The sequence below is a fragment of the Lolium rigidum genome, chromosome 3 (assembly GCF_022539505.1).
Source record: "Lolium rigidum isolate FL_2022 chromosome 3, APGP_CSIRO_Lrig_0.1, whole genome shotgun sequence".
In the NCBI taxonomy this organism is placed as follows: Eukaryota; Viridiplantae; Streptophyta; class Magnoliopsida; order Poales; family Poaceae; genus Lolium; species Lolium rigidum.
Window position 1 is genome coordinate 67,271,648 of NC_061510.1, and position 14,312 is coordinate 67,285,959.

The following is a 14,312-nucleotide window of genomic DNA, read 5'->3' on the forward strand; positions in this document are numbered from 1 at the left end:
ATCAGTAGACATATTAACATATGGAAACAACTGGGAACATCAGTAGACATATTTTGTGTAGGCACAAAACATGGAAAGCCACCGTATTGAATTGGAAACCGATTCCAAAACCAAACCCAAACCCTTACGCGTGATTTCGATTATAAGTAGCTGAATCCCACTCCCCATCCGGCACCACTCCCTCTCCCGCCATCCAACCTAGCTTTCTCCCTCTCCCTCCCTCCCGCCATCCAAACTCCTCTACTTCCGCAGACCAGCTCCACGTCCGATCCATGGAGACGGACGGGCTCCAGGACTTCTACAAGCACCACCACTTCAAGCCTTCCAAGGAGGAGGCCGTCACCTACTTCCTGCCGCGCCTCCTCGCCGGCACGCCGCTGCCGCACCGCGCCGACGGCCTCATCCGCCACGCCGACGTCTACGCCTGCGAGCCCAGGGACCTCGCCGCCCAGTTCGCGCCCGTGCCTAACGCCGCCAGCACCGGCAATCGCTTCTTCTTCACGACCTGCAGGCGCAAGAGCGGGAACGACGCCCGGATCAAGCGCGCCGCCGGGGCCGGCACCTGGACCATCCAGACCACCGAGGACATCTACCACGAGGGAGCCAAGGTCGGCGAGGCCAAGCACCTGTCCTTCAAGAAAGGGAAGACCACCACCGGCTGGGTCATGAAGGAGTACCGCTGCCTGCGTCCGGAGGCCGTCGTCGCCGACGGGGAGATGGTGCTCTGCAAGATCCATCTCGCTCAGCACGCGCCCGCCGCCGCCCGCCAAGAATCCGACGCGTACAAGCTGCTTCGTCAAGAACCAGCAGAGCCTGCACCCGCGCACCAATCGCACAAGAGGCCAGCGCCTGCTGCCGCGGCCGCCGATCCGCCCTGCTCCAAGAAGATGCGGATGGCAGCCCCCGTCCCGGAACCTGAGTGCCCGGTCACGCCTGCCGCGAGCACGCACGCACAGAAGCTGCACGCACCCGAGGAGATGGAGTACGAGGATTGTCCGGTGTGGTTCACTTCCGCCGCACCCGTTTCCTTGCCGGCTGCGTTCACGGAGGTGCCCCACGCGCCTGAAGCTGACGGCGACACGGGCCGGTTTTCTTGCACCATGGAAGAGCTTCTCGGGCTACAGCAACAACAGGAGCAAACTCTCCCCGTGGCCGTGGAAGATGAGGACTTCGACTGGGATTCACTTGACAGTGAATCAGAGCTGCACCTGCTGCTAAAGCCTTGGGATGATGATGACTGGGAATCAGCGGCACAAGAGAAGCAAACTCCCCTCGGTCGAGGCGGAGAAGAACAATATCCAACAGGTCGACACACACCAGCCTGCGCCATCAGCTAGCTGGGAGCTTCCAGAGGACCTGCGAAACCTCTTGGCTGATCACGACGACCAAGAAGCACTGCTCTACATGGGGTGCAGCTACAACACCGTCGCGGCGGCCTGCCTTCACGCTCCATCGCTTCAGGGGTTCTTCTCGTTTGGAGCTGTCAATTAGATCCGAATTCTTTGCAAAGTGTAATGTGTTCAGGGATTCTTCTCGTTTGGAGCTGTTAATTATATCCGAATTCTTAGCAAAGTGTAATGTGTTCGATGTTACTACATTAACTCGTCTTGTATGGTCGTTACTTACAGCTGTAGTTCGCCCATTCAAACTAAATTGTTGATGTTATTCTCTTACCTGATCTTATCAATGTTCTGAAATTTCTGTCCCTGTCCACTGTGTTTTTTTTGTGATCCTAATTGAGCATTCATGATGCATCCGGCAAACAATTAAAATAAAAAAACAGCATGCGGACGCAGTTCTCAATTTGAACAATGCCAACGGATTCACAAGTCCAAGCCCTTTACAATGGAGCTGCCGAATTGTGCAACCTGACGAAACTAGGACTACAAAAAAATTCAACAATTCAGCAATGAGTTACAACTTCCAGTAGCGTGGAAACACGTTGCAGGAGAACATCAGGGCAACATGAATAATCTTTAGTCTTTTGTTTCCTTCTCTCCGCAACTCTTGATTTCACCATCTGCTGGTGCTTTCTTTGTTCTTCTTTTAACAGTTCGGTCCTTCGTTTATAAACCACGGCCATGTCGAATACTCCCTCCAATTCCCTTTAATCGACGCGGATTTAATACTACAAAGTTTGGATCGGAGGGAGTAGATACTACCATCTATAGCTGTTTCCTCCTACTTTATCTTCTCCATTCACCACCACTTTTTCTCCGGCTACGGCGGCTGGAACAGTAGGACATCGGCGTTCGGCGCTCGAGGTACAAGCGGCCGCAAGGCAGCGAGGGCGGTTCCTCCGTCACCACCGTCTCCTTCTTCGGACAGAGGGGCGCCGGTGCCGAGGACGATGACCTAGCCCCATCGCGGATGCTGATTCCGCCACTCCGTCTCGGCGTAGGGTACGACGCCGATCGCTGTTGGCCGCTGGAGCTGTAGCCAGAGCGCGACGACCCCAGAGCCGTGGGATCACTGGATAGGGCCGCTGGGTAGGACACCGGCTGGCGAGGAGGCTCCTGAGGCAGCCGCGGGAGGTAGCCATACGCGACGTCTCATCGACGGCACGCCCGTGCCATCAGGCTCGTCGGCCGATGTGGTTGAACCGGCCAGAGTTGGGACCGGCAAACCTTGCAATCTCCGCCTCGCATTGCCGCTGGAACACGTCCACCCAGTCGCGGGTTGACGGCGACCACCTTGGTTGGGTGCGGTGCTGCGGCGTCATCTGTGCTCATCGCTTGTCGATGAGCGCGCGGAACTCCGCCCCCGCCGGCAGCGGCGGGATGGCGTAGCTGGCGTTCGACAAATGCCACCCGTGCGGGAGGCGGTACTCCGGTAGCGCGAGAAGGCGGGTTCGGTAACACCTCCGCCTCATCGAGGTTTAGGTTGTGCGACCTGTCTTCACTAATGCCGGTGCCGCTACCGCCGGACTCGTGATTGTGCGCCATCGAGGCGAACAGGAGATGTCAGCGGCGGCTAGGGTTTGATGGAGGAGGGGAGTGGTGGAATCGGAGGACACGGGGAGGAACATGCGGTTTATGGCGGGCGGAGGCGCGTTGTGTCATCGCCGCGTGGAACTGGTGGGCGGCGTCCCGTCGTTTCGCCATCGCCACCGGAACCGTCGCGCCCATTGAAGATGATGACCGGCCTCCTCCATGCGGGCATCGAATCGTGACTAGCGGTTACTCTCGCTGCTAGGACGAACTCACACGCGTAATCCGACGTGGCGGGAGGCATCGGCACGCTCGTTCGGCACCCCGTGCGAAGGGACCGGCATGGGGTTGCCGGCGATTGTATTGAGCTCTGTAACTAGCCGGCATGCGCCGGTGTGGCCCAAAAATCTCACCGGACATCCAAATTGCTATTGGGGTGACGCGCGGGGAGATTTTTTCGATAAAGGGAATATATTAATATCAAAAGATACCAATTACACCCAGCCTCTGCAACAACGCACCACCCTAATGGCACTACGGATGCACACAGCCAAAAAACGAAAAGAAAACTAAGAAACAAAAATCCCGCTACAGTATCTCGGGCCTAACAACAACAATACATCCACCGCCAAGATAACACCTGAAAAACAGACTCTCCAAAAACGACGCCTCCAAGAAGGGAACAGTGCTCTAACACCGTCGTCGCCCGATCAAAGATCTTAGGTTTTCACCCTGAAGATAGTCCCCGCTCTCAAAACAATGCCTCCAACAAGGTCATTGCCAGACACAACCAGTTAAGGCCAGACCTTGGGTTTTCACCCTGAAATGTAGGACTCTGTACTTCACCTGTGTCGTCGCCCCCACTTTTATACCGCTGCTGTGAAGCCCGGAACACCAAACAAGTCCCTCAACAGCGCGGAGACTTGAACCTCCCTTAGCTAGTCCTCCCCTCCGGCCTTCATGAAATTCTCTTCTTCCTACTTTCATCATGGATCCATAGTCACGATGTCAACACAGAAAAAGAGCTTCGCGCCGCTCCCTCCAGAACCAATCGGTCGGAATAAAAGCATGGGTGCGCACGACCGAATACCACCGATCCAGCAAACTCCAGGCAAAAGCACTGTTACATTCACCGGCGGAGCCTTCCGAAACTCAACACTCCGGCCAGATCACGAGTCCAGGCCTCCGGTAGGTCCTCCTCTTCACGCAAGAGAGGCCCTAGGACCGCCGCCTTTATTTAGGTCGGACCCCCACGTCGGCGACCACCCTGGGCTGTCCACTCCAACCCTCCACCGGCGACACCATCGCCGGCTTCCAAGCTCCTCCATCTCACCGCCGGAACGCGGTGATAGATCAATAGATCCACCACCACCAACCGCAGGCCGATCCTCTCCGGCGACGAAGAGGGTCACCTCCACCGTCGAACCCAAGGCTGCTGCCCCGGGCGTCCTCGTACCGCGGGAGAAGCCCAAGATCATCAACCCTCACCGGCGAGAGGCGGAGGGAAAGGCGTTGTCCGCCTCCACCAGCCACCACCGCCGGCATGCCGCCGATGGGAGGCGGGGAGGCCACAGCCCGCAGCTGGATCGTCCCCGGGAGGGCCGCCGCCGCCCCGGGAGGCGGAAGGGCCGCCGCCGCGTGAGAGGCTCCATTGGCCGTTCCCGACGCGCCACGAGGGGAGGCCCCCGCCGCCGCCACGCCCCGAGATCTTTGCCCCGGCGGCGGCGGGAGGGTTGGGAGGAGGGGTGCGGTAGGCTAGGGTTGGGAGCTCTAACCGAAGAACAGATTAACAATACAACGAGATTCAGAGAACCTATCCATTCGATTAGCTACTTTGAGAGGAAGCTTGTAAGCACTTGTTTTAAAAAATGTGAATAGATCATCCGAGGAGTCTAACTGAACTTGTTAATTAAAGTTGACAAAGGATTTAATTACAAACTGCACTTTGATTCTGACTCGTCCACACGCCTGCAAGGCTAAAGTAGATCGAAACTTTGCTGGCAAGTTAGCCACCAGAAGAGAAGCACGTCTCGGATTCAAAACATGGAAACAACTGGGACACAAAACATGGAAACCAACCGTATTGAATTGGAAACCGATTCGAAAATGGAAACCCAACCCTCTGGGCTCTCTGGCAGTATTTCCTAGTTTCCTTTCTAGTACGCGTGATTTCGATTATAAGTAGCTGAATCCCACTCCCCATCCGGCACCACTCCCTCTCCCGCAGCCCAACCTAGGTTTCTTCCTCCCGCCATCCAAACTCCTCCACTTCCTTTCAACCTAGACGCAGAGCAGCTCCGCGTCCGATCCATATCCATGGAGATGGACGGGCAGCTCGACGACTTCTACATGCACCACCAGTTCAAGCCTACCAAGGAGGAGGCCGTGACCTACTTCCTGCCGCGCCTCCTCGCCGGCACGCCGCTGCCGCACGGCGCCGACGGCCTCATCCGCCACGCCGACGTCTACGCCTGCGAGCCCAGGGACCTCGCCGCCCGGTTCGCGCCCGTGCCTAACGCCACCAGCACCGGCGACCGCTTCTTCTTCACGACCTGCAGGCGCAAGAGCGGGAACGACGCCCGGGTCGTCCGCCGCGCCGGGGCCGGCACATGGACCATCCAGACCACCGAGGACGTCTACCACGAGGGGGCCAAGGTCGGCGAGGCCAAGCACCTGTCGTTCAAGAAAGGGAAGACCACCACCGGCTGGGTCATGAAGGAGTACCGCTGCCTGCGTCCGGAGGCCGTCGTCGCCGACGGGGAGATGGTGCTCTGCAAGATCCATCTCGCTCAGCACGCGCCCGCCGCCGCCCGCCAAGAATCCGATGCGTACAAGCTTCATCGTCAAGAGCCAGCACAGCCTGCACCTGCGCAGCAATCACACAAGAGGGCAGCGCCTGCTGCCGCGGCCGCCGGTCCGCCCTGCTCCAAGAAGATGAGGATGGCAGCCCCTGTCGCGGAGCCTGCCGCGAGCGCGCACGTACGCAAGATGTGGACGCCCTCTCCCGTCCCAGCACCCGTGGAGATGGAGTTCGAGGATTGTCCGGTGTGGTTCACGTCTACCGCGCCCGTTTCATCGCCGGCTACGTCCACGGAGGTGCCCCATCACGCGCCTGAAGCTGACGGCGACACGGGACGGTTCTCGTGCACCATGGAAGAGCTTCTCGGGCCACAGCAACAAAAGGAGCAAACTCTCCCCGTGGCCGTGGAAGATGAGGACTTCGACTGGGATTCAATTGACAGTGAATCAGAGCTGCACCTGCTGCTAAAGCCTTGGGATGATGATGACTGGGAATCAGAGGAGCAAACACCCCCGGTCGAGGCTGAGAAGAACAACATCCAACAGGTCGACACACACCAGCCTGCGCTATCAGCTAGCTGGGAGCTTCCAGAGGACCTGCGAAACCTCTTGGCTGATCACGACGACCAAGAAGCACTGCTCTACATGGGGTGCAGCTACAACACCGTAGCGGCGGCCTGCCTTCACGCTCCATCGCTTCAGGGATTCTTCTCGTTTGGAGCTGTCAATTAGATGCGGTCTTTGGTAGAATTCTTAGCTAAATCTGCTGTATTCGAGGATACTGACCAGTGCTATATTAATTTGTCTTGTATGGTCGTTACTTACAGAGATGTAGTTCGCTCGTTCAAACTAAAATTGTTGTTCTTCGTAGCTCATCTGATCAAGGTTATGGAACTTCTGTCCGTGTCCACTGTCTTTTTTATTTACAAGTTTTGCTGTATCCTGAATTCCTGATTGAGCATTCATGATGCAACCCGCAAAAAATGAAAAAAAAACAGCAAGCGTGATGCAGTTCTCGAGTCGAACATGCCAATGGATTCACAAGTCCAAATCCTTTACAATGGAGCTGCCAAATTGTGAAACCTGAGGAAACTAGGACTAGAAAAATTCAACAACTCAGCAATGCGTTAGAATTTCACAGTAGTGTGGAGTCACTTTGCAGGAGAACATCAGTTAGCTAGGCAACATGAATATTTTTTAGTTTTTTGTTTCCTTCTCTCTACAACTCTTGGTTTTGCCATCTGCTGGTTGCTTTCTTTGCTCTTCCTTAACAGTTTGGTCCTGACAGTGTGCATCCCTTCGTCATACAACACGGCCATGTCGAACAGATACTGCCATCTACAGTTGGTTCCTCCTACTTTGTCTTCTCATCCAATGGACCATGAAGCCAATGTGTCTTCCAAACAATCGAAGGCGTGTGCTCCAGTACAAACCCCCCCCCCCCCCCCTCCAAAATTAGTTTTGGCTCAAAAGCCCACCAAACCCATATCCAAGCCCGTATGACGCCCGTATGTGAACTCGTATATGACCGTATCTATACCGTATGCGTCTTCCTCCTTCCTCCCATGATCGTGATCGATCGTTCTCCTCCACGTTCGAACTCGACGAGCCGGCAGCCGCCGTCCCGTCGCACGATCTCGGACGCCACGATCACCTCCTCACTGCCGCACTCCTCCGCCACAGGGCTCCTCCGTCGCTTCTCCACGATCTCCTCTTCACCGGCATCTCCCCGGAGCTCGACGAGCCGCCGTCGGCGCCGCACTCCGTCACCATAGACCTCCTCCACCAGGGTATATCTTCCCGACGATCTCGGCACTCCCATCTCCACGATCCTCAGGGCCTGCTCGACGAGACGCCTCTGCTGCACGCCGTCGCGTCGAGCTCCGTCTCTCCGGCGAGCCGATCTTCCGCTGGACACGACGTGGAGGTAAGTTTGAATCTCTGCCTCCGGACATGTCCGGCGGCTCATTTAGCGTGTCCGGCACACGGAAGACAGTCCGGAACACAAGAACCAGACAGTCCGGCATGCGGCGGACAGGCCGGGGTCTCTCTTCCAGACTGTCCGCTGTCCGTGTGCGTTTAATTAAGTGTACTAAATATGAAATAGTGATTTGCATTGCGTTATTGTTTAGAATTTTGCATTAGTTCTGTATTGCGTGCGGGTTTTGTGTAGTTTTTGGAGAAATGGGGGACTATAGCTCAACTTGGAGTGACGGGGATGACGGATATACGGGCGATGATGATTCTATTTCGGAGAATAGTTCCAAATCCAGGATCTATGAAAATATACCTCCTTTTGGGGAGAACCTTCCATCATCGGCCTCCTCAGAAAACATGAGTGAAATATGTTGATTATTTTTTAATGGCTACCAATGAATGGAAGCAATGAAGTGACATGTTACATTCTTTGTTTTTGGCTGTGTAGGTGCTATACGGTGGTCACGAGGAGGATGAGTATTCAGACATGGAGGTTGGGTTTGATGAATATAGCGTGGAGGTAGGACTGCATCACGAGGAATCAAGCTCTGAAAATAAGAGCGAAGTAAGTATATAGTTTTAGTATGGCAAACCGTCAATGTTACCGTTGGAACGACAACTTTTATGACTTATTTTCCCTTCATGTGTAGGTGATATCTGGTGCTGAAAATGGGCGTGAACATCACAGTCAAGCAGACCCAGATATTGTGAGTAATGAATATAAGATGCACTCTATGGAAGAGCACTGTAAAATACTGGACATGACATTTTCTTCCGAACCGACGGCTTTTGTCTGGTACAACAGCTATGCGAGAGAGCATGGCTTCAGCATCCGGAAGGACATTTTGAAGAGGGCAAAGCGAGGGAAACGTGGTAAGGGAGAAATACGGTTAAGGCGGTATGTCTGTTCCAGGGCAGGGAAACGTCAGGAAAAGCTTTTAACGCAGGAAGGCCGCAGTCGTAGGCTACGACCCGAGACTCGTTGCAACTGCAATGCCAATCTCACCGTGAAGCGTGACCTATCGAGAGGAGTATGGGTTGTCAAAAGTTTTTACGGCAATAACAGACATAAACCAGCTAGACCGGACGAAGTACCATTTCTTCGATCGCACAGAAAGATTAAGCCGTACCAGAGAGCTGAGATACTATCTTTGGGAGCAAGTGGGATGAGAAAGTACATGATTATGAAACACTTTCTCGGAAGACATGGCTACGGTGGTGTAGGCTTCGTAAGGCGAGATCTGTACAACCTATGTTGCAGGGAGAAGAGGAAGCTTATTGCGAAGGGTGATGCTGCCACAGCACTTGGTATTATGGCCGCGAGGAAGAAGAGTGATCCTGAATTTTTTTTTGATTACCAAGTAGATGATGAAGGACGGTTGAAAAGCATGTTCTGGTGTGATTCTCAGTCACGGCAGGACTATCAGGATTTTGGCGACGTGGTGGTGTTTGATAGCACGTACAAGATGAACCGGTATGCTATGCCATTTATTCCTTTTGTAGGCCTGAACAATCATCGTAAGACTACGGTGTTTGCATGCGCTCTCGTGTCAGACGAGACAGAAGATACATATGCTTGGTTGCTTCGGACATTCTTGATCTGCAATGTGTCGAAGAAGCCCAAAGGTCTTATTACTGATGGGGACGCCGCGATGATATTAGCTATTCAGAATGTCCTTCCAGACGTGTGGCACCGTCTATGTACTTGGCACATAGAGAAAAACATGAAGAGACACCTTGTGGTCATAAGTCGCTAAAGGAATTTCGGCCATTCTTATAGTACGCCACTTCAGAAGCCATTTTTGAGGAAAGATGGAGCGCGTTTCGTCGCAAGTGGGAGACAGATAGTACCCAAGAATGGCTCAAAAGGATGTACAATAAGAAGATAATTTGGGCTGCCGCGTATCTGACCGGTGGATATTTCCTTGGTATGAAAAGCAATCAGAGAAGTGAGAGTTTGAACTCATGCCTTCACCTTCACCTGGATTATGGTATGACCCTAGTTGACTTGATAATGCATTACGAGAATGCCATTGTTCGCATCCGTGAGAGCGAGGCCGAAGATGACTGCATCTGTTCCCAGAGTTTACCGGTGGCAGTTACTGAATCCAAAGAGATAGAGGTTGCTCTTGCCCATGCCTTCAGTCCAGCCAACTTCTACATCTTGCAGCAGGATGTGAAGAAGCTTGGTGACCTCGAGATTTTTGAGGAATACGTGGGAACAGGGGGCTCTAAACAGTTTATGGTCAAATGGAGGAATAGCGGCAGATACTCGTTTATCGTGGAGTATAGCCCTAATCAGCCGAAAGAGTTAATACAGTGCAGCTGCCGAAGAATGAATCGTAAGGGGCTTCCATGCAAGCATATCCTATATGTATTGAAGCACCTGAAATTGTCCGAAATACCGGACTGTTGTGTTCTTCGGCGATTCTCCAAAATGGCAAGAAATGGATTGCTAGCACGGCGCATAAGCGATCTTTTCGCGTACGGTTACTCGGGGCCAGGGAAGCGAAAAAGATACAACGACATGGAAACAGTATCGGCGGAAGCTATGGATGCGGCAGTAGATGATCCAGCAATGTATAATGAGTTCATGGCATATATGAAGGGCTTAGTAGCAAGAAAATATGCAAAAAAGAATGGACATGATGGTCACACAGCCTTCGCTGCTGAAGAAGACGCATATGATTTTCAAGGCAATGCAGTTCCGGTTGGTGATCCCAATAAGGTTGCCACGAGAGGAGCACCTAAGTAAAACACAAAAACTGCACAAGAGGTAAATCACCCCGTGACGAAAAATGGTAGACCACTAGCGTTCGACGAGCGTAAGACCCGGAATCAGGGGTGCACCGCCTGTGGTGTCATCGGTCATAACAAACGGAACAAAAAGTTGTGCAAAAAACATCCGGAGTAAGTCTTCTTACATATTTTTCTTAGCTAGGCCGATTAATTCTATGTTAAATGAGTACTAAATAATTTCTTTTTGTAATGCAGGTATATGGAAAAAGAAAACAAGTAGAAGTGCATCTTCACTAGCGAAATTACAAAATTAGCGCTTTACCTTGAAGATTATGTATTTACTTCGCCTTAATTGTAATTGACCGAAACCATTTGTGATTCTATACCATTTTTTATTTTCATGTACTTCCATTCATTGTGATTTATTATATAAATTTTACTTTATATGTGTTTCCACAACTAAGAAATGTCAAATAAAATACCACAACGGACAGTCCGGTCAACGGAGAGGGCCAGTCCGGCGATTTCCCGGACAGATCGGCATGTCCTCGTGCAAGTCCGGCCTGGTCTGCGGACAGGCTGGTGAAACCGCCGGACACGCCGGGTAGCGTGGTGTTAAGTTCCAGGGGCTACAGGAACTGCCCGGACAAGTCACCGGCCTGTCCGGCAAATTGTACTGTATGTCCGTCCAGGGCGCCGGACAGGCCGCGAGAATCGACCGGCCAGACCGGCGGATATGGTTTTAAGTAACTGGCCGAACATGTCACCGGACTGGCCGTGCAACGAGCTTGTTTGACCGGCTTGGTCAGGAGGCTAGCTTCGGCAATTTGCCGGCCTGTCCGTCCCACGCGGCCGGCCTGTCCGGCTTATGTAAGGAACAAGCACTTTTCTTTACCGGACTGTCCGGCCATAGTGCCCGGCCTGTCCGGCTGAAGATTTACAGATGGCAGAGTCAGTGTAAACAAGCAAACTTATTGTCAACGAAATTCACATATGAAAATACAGGAAGTATCACAAGCATTCCATTACAACACAGTACCTAACGGAATGCAACATATAAAATCTTACACATGGAATCCAACACACATAGTCTTACACATGGAATCCAACACACATAGTCTTACACATGAGATCCATCAAACATAGTCTTACACATAGGTAATGGATAAACAAGTTTCACATGCCAATAATAATCAAAGATTGAGCGAGACATGCAACTTTGTCATTACATACCGAAACTATCATTCTACTTGCTTCAACTATGACGGGCCTCGCCTTCATTTCCGTCGGGCTCATCTCCATCTCCATCGCTTGAATCATTGTTAAAGTACTCCGCATAGCGTTTGGTGGGAAATGTATACCTGGGAGAAGCGGTGCTTGATGATGCAACCACTTCATCATCACTAGCCTGTCCACCAAGTTCACGCACTTGAGCTTTGTACTTGTTGATTTTCACACGATCAACTGATTTGAGTTTGGCTATCTCGTCGGCATTGGATTTGCAAATCCCAAAGAGCAATTTTTGAGTCTTTGCCATGAATTTCTCAAACTTGGAAGGCATGGTACAACGATCACGAGAAGGACCAGCTTGCTTTTTCTTGGAGGGTCGAGCGGCGGCGGCGGTCTCACCGAGTGCCATCTGTTTGAGGAGTCCACATTTTGTGCTTGCAATCCTTGAAGATCTTCTGCTGAAACTTCGCATCAATGAGCACTTGGATGTATGGTGCATATGGGAAGGTCCTATCTTGCAAATAAGAGGCAAGGCGGATTTGTTCGTAAAGAAAATCCGCCAAATCAAACCTCTTGGTACCATTAGTGTGCATCCGAACCAATAGGTCTATGGCAAAGTTCCTCACCTTCTCCCTATCACCAATCTTAGGAACTAGCGCCATGTTGATGACCTTGTGCATGAAAGGATACGGTGGCACAAGTAGAGATGTGCTCTGTGCATTGTCTACGGTAACAACAGCATTCGCACGACGAAGAGGGGCAAGAGCAACACCGGTCATTGAGTCACATGTGTCCGATCTGGCATGGATCTTATAGCGATTTTCATCCGTATGAATATTGAGTAGGCGGGCAAACTCTTCGAAGGTGACACTCAACTGTGTCCCTTCGGTACTCCATACAAGTGACCTGTCATCATCCGGAACAAACCGACACGTGGCATAGAATTGCATTACAGCTTCTTCACTCCAGTCTCGAGAAAGAGTCAAAATGCCACGCAGCCCCATAGCATCAATTATCTCCACACACCCTGGGAAGCTTGCACTCTGTTGCTATCAATGAACTCCATGTTGACTGATTTCTGAGGAAGGATAGCATGCTTCAGAATTATGCTTTCATAGATATCTTGGTGCACACGAGACAAAAACCTTGGATCAGTAGCATTCTTTCTTTGCGCAAAACAATCAGATTTCCTTGCAAGAATGTAATCCTTCCTCGACATTTTCTTGTAGTCTTGCAACTTGTAGTTTTTGGGGTGTTTTGGCCTTCTTTTCTCCATGACTAGGCCAGTACGCATGGGCAATTCACGAGCAGGAGCAGGAGCAGGAGCACGAGACTGAACAGGAGCACGAGCACGAGAACCAGCCGGCTTCTTAGTTGTTGTGTTGCGGCTGGAATACCGACGTTTCTGAACTGCCTCAAGATGAACCGGATCCTCATCCACATCCTCATCCTCATCCTCTTGCTCTTCCTCTTCCTCTTCCTCACTTCCACCGTCATCCACGTCCTTACTGACATCCTCATCCTCTTCCGAACTCTCAACCTCAACATCTTCGTCAATTGTACCACTTCCACTTTGTCCTTCATCACCAATAACCGGACGCTTGCGGGGTCGAGCTCTTTCTTCACTATCCGAGTTGTCACCACAACAAGAACCTACATTTCAACAAAAGTCTAAATGTAAGGCAGTAAAGATGATACATCATATAGTATAGTTCATAGTAAAAGAGTTAAGTTTGTTTGTCCGGACAAGGAGCCGGACAGGCCGGAAGAGCCGCCCGGACAGGCCGGCCATGGTAGATTTAAGCCTCTGGAACATGCCGGACATGTCGCCGGACAGGCCGGCAATCGAGCTTGTTTGTCCGGCCAAAGCGCCGGACAGGACGCAAGATCCGCCCGGACAGGCCGGCCATGGTAGATTGAAGCCCCTGGAACAGGCCGGACAAGTCGCCGGACTGGCCGGCAATCGAGCTTGTTTGTCCGGCCAAGGCGCCGGACAGGCCACAATAATCGCCCGGCCAGGCCGGTCGGATGGTTTTAAGTTATATGCGCTACTCTATGTACCCTAACAAGCATGGGCGGAGCTAGACTTATTCAAGGGTATGCAATGTACGTATATGGTAACCTCTTTTCTACGTGTAGAACTAAGAAAATATCTATACTAGCATTCAATGTTTAGTAAGTACTCCATTTCACTGGAATAAGACTCAGTTGGATTTAACCAACAATTTGCACTGGCTCATTGGTTGATCTGGTTCGGTTCATACTTGGTATTCCATTTCCATGCTGAATTTGAGATGGTTAAACCGTAACTTTCTACTCTATTTTTTTCAAGTACAACCATGATGTTGCTGCTAGCAAGAACAATTTGTTGTTTCATTGACTTCAATACCAATTTTTATGTTCTGTATTTTAGGTTTGACAACAGGACCCATGTACCAGAGGAAGCAAAAGGAATCATGTGTGAAATAGCGAGATGAGCATACTTGGAGGTTGGAGGATGGGAGATGAAAAACTCAGGGACCATACCTCTGGGGCCAACATTCTTCGTCCTTGCCATGTCCTACTCCCCGAGCCGCCGGTCTTGACTCGGGCAGGATGCAAAATGATTGGTGGAGAAGTAGATCGGGAGTGGATCTT

General features: G+C 51.8%; 1 protein-coding gene across 1 annotated transcript; it reads left to right on the forward strand.

Moving 5' to 3' along the window:
• The first annotated feature begins 272 nt into the window (after window positions 1-272).
• Window positions 273-1,337, forward strand: LOC124694960. Its single transcript, XM_047227880.1, has one exon. The coding sequence runs from the start codon at window positions 273-275 to the stop codon at window positions 1,335-1,337; it is 1,065 nt and encodes a 354-aa protein (XP_047083836.1).
• Window positions 1,338-14,312: the final 12,975 nt, after the last annotated feature.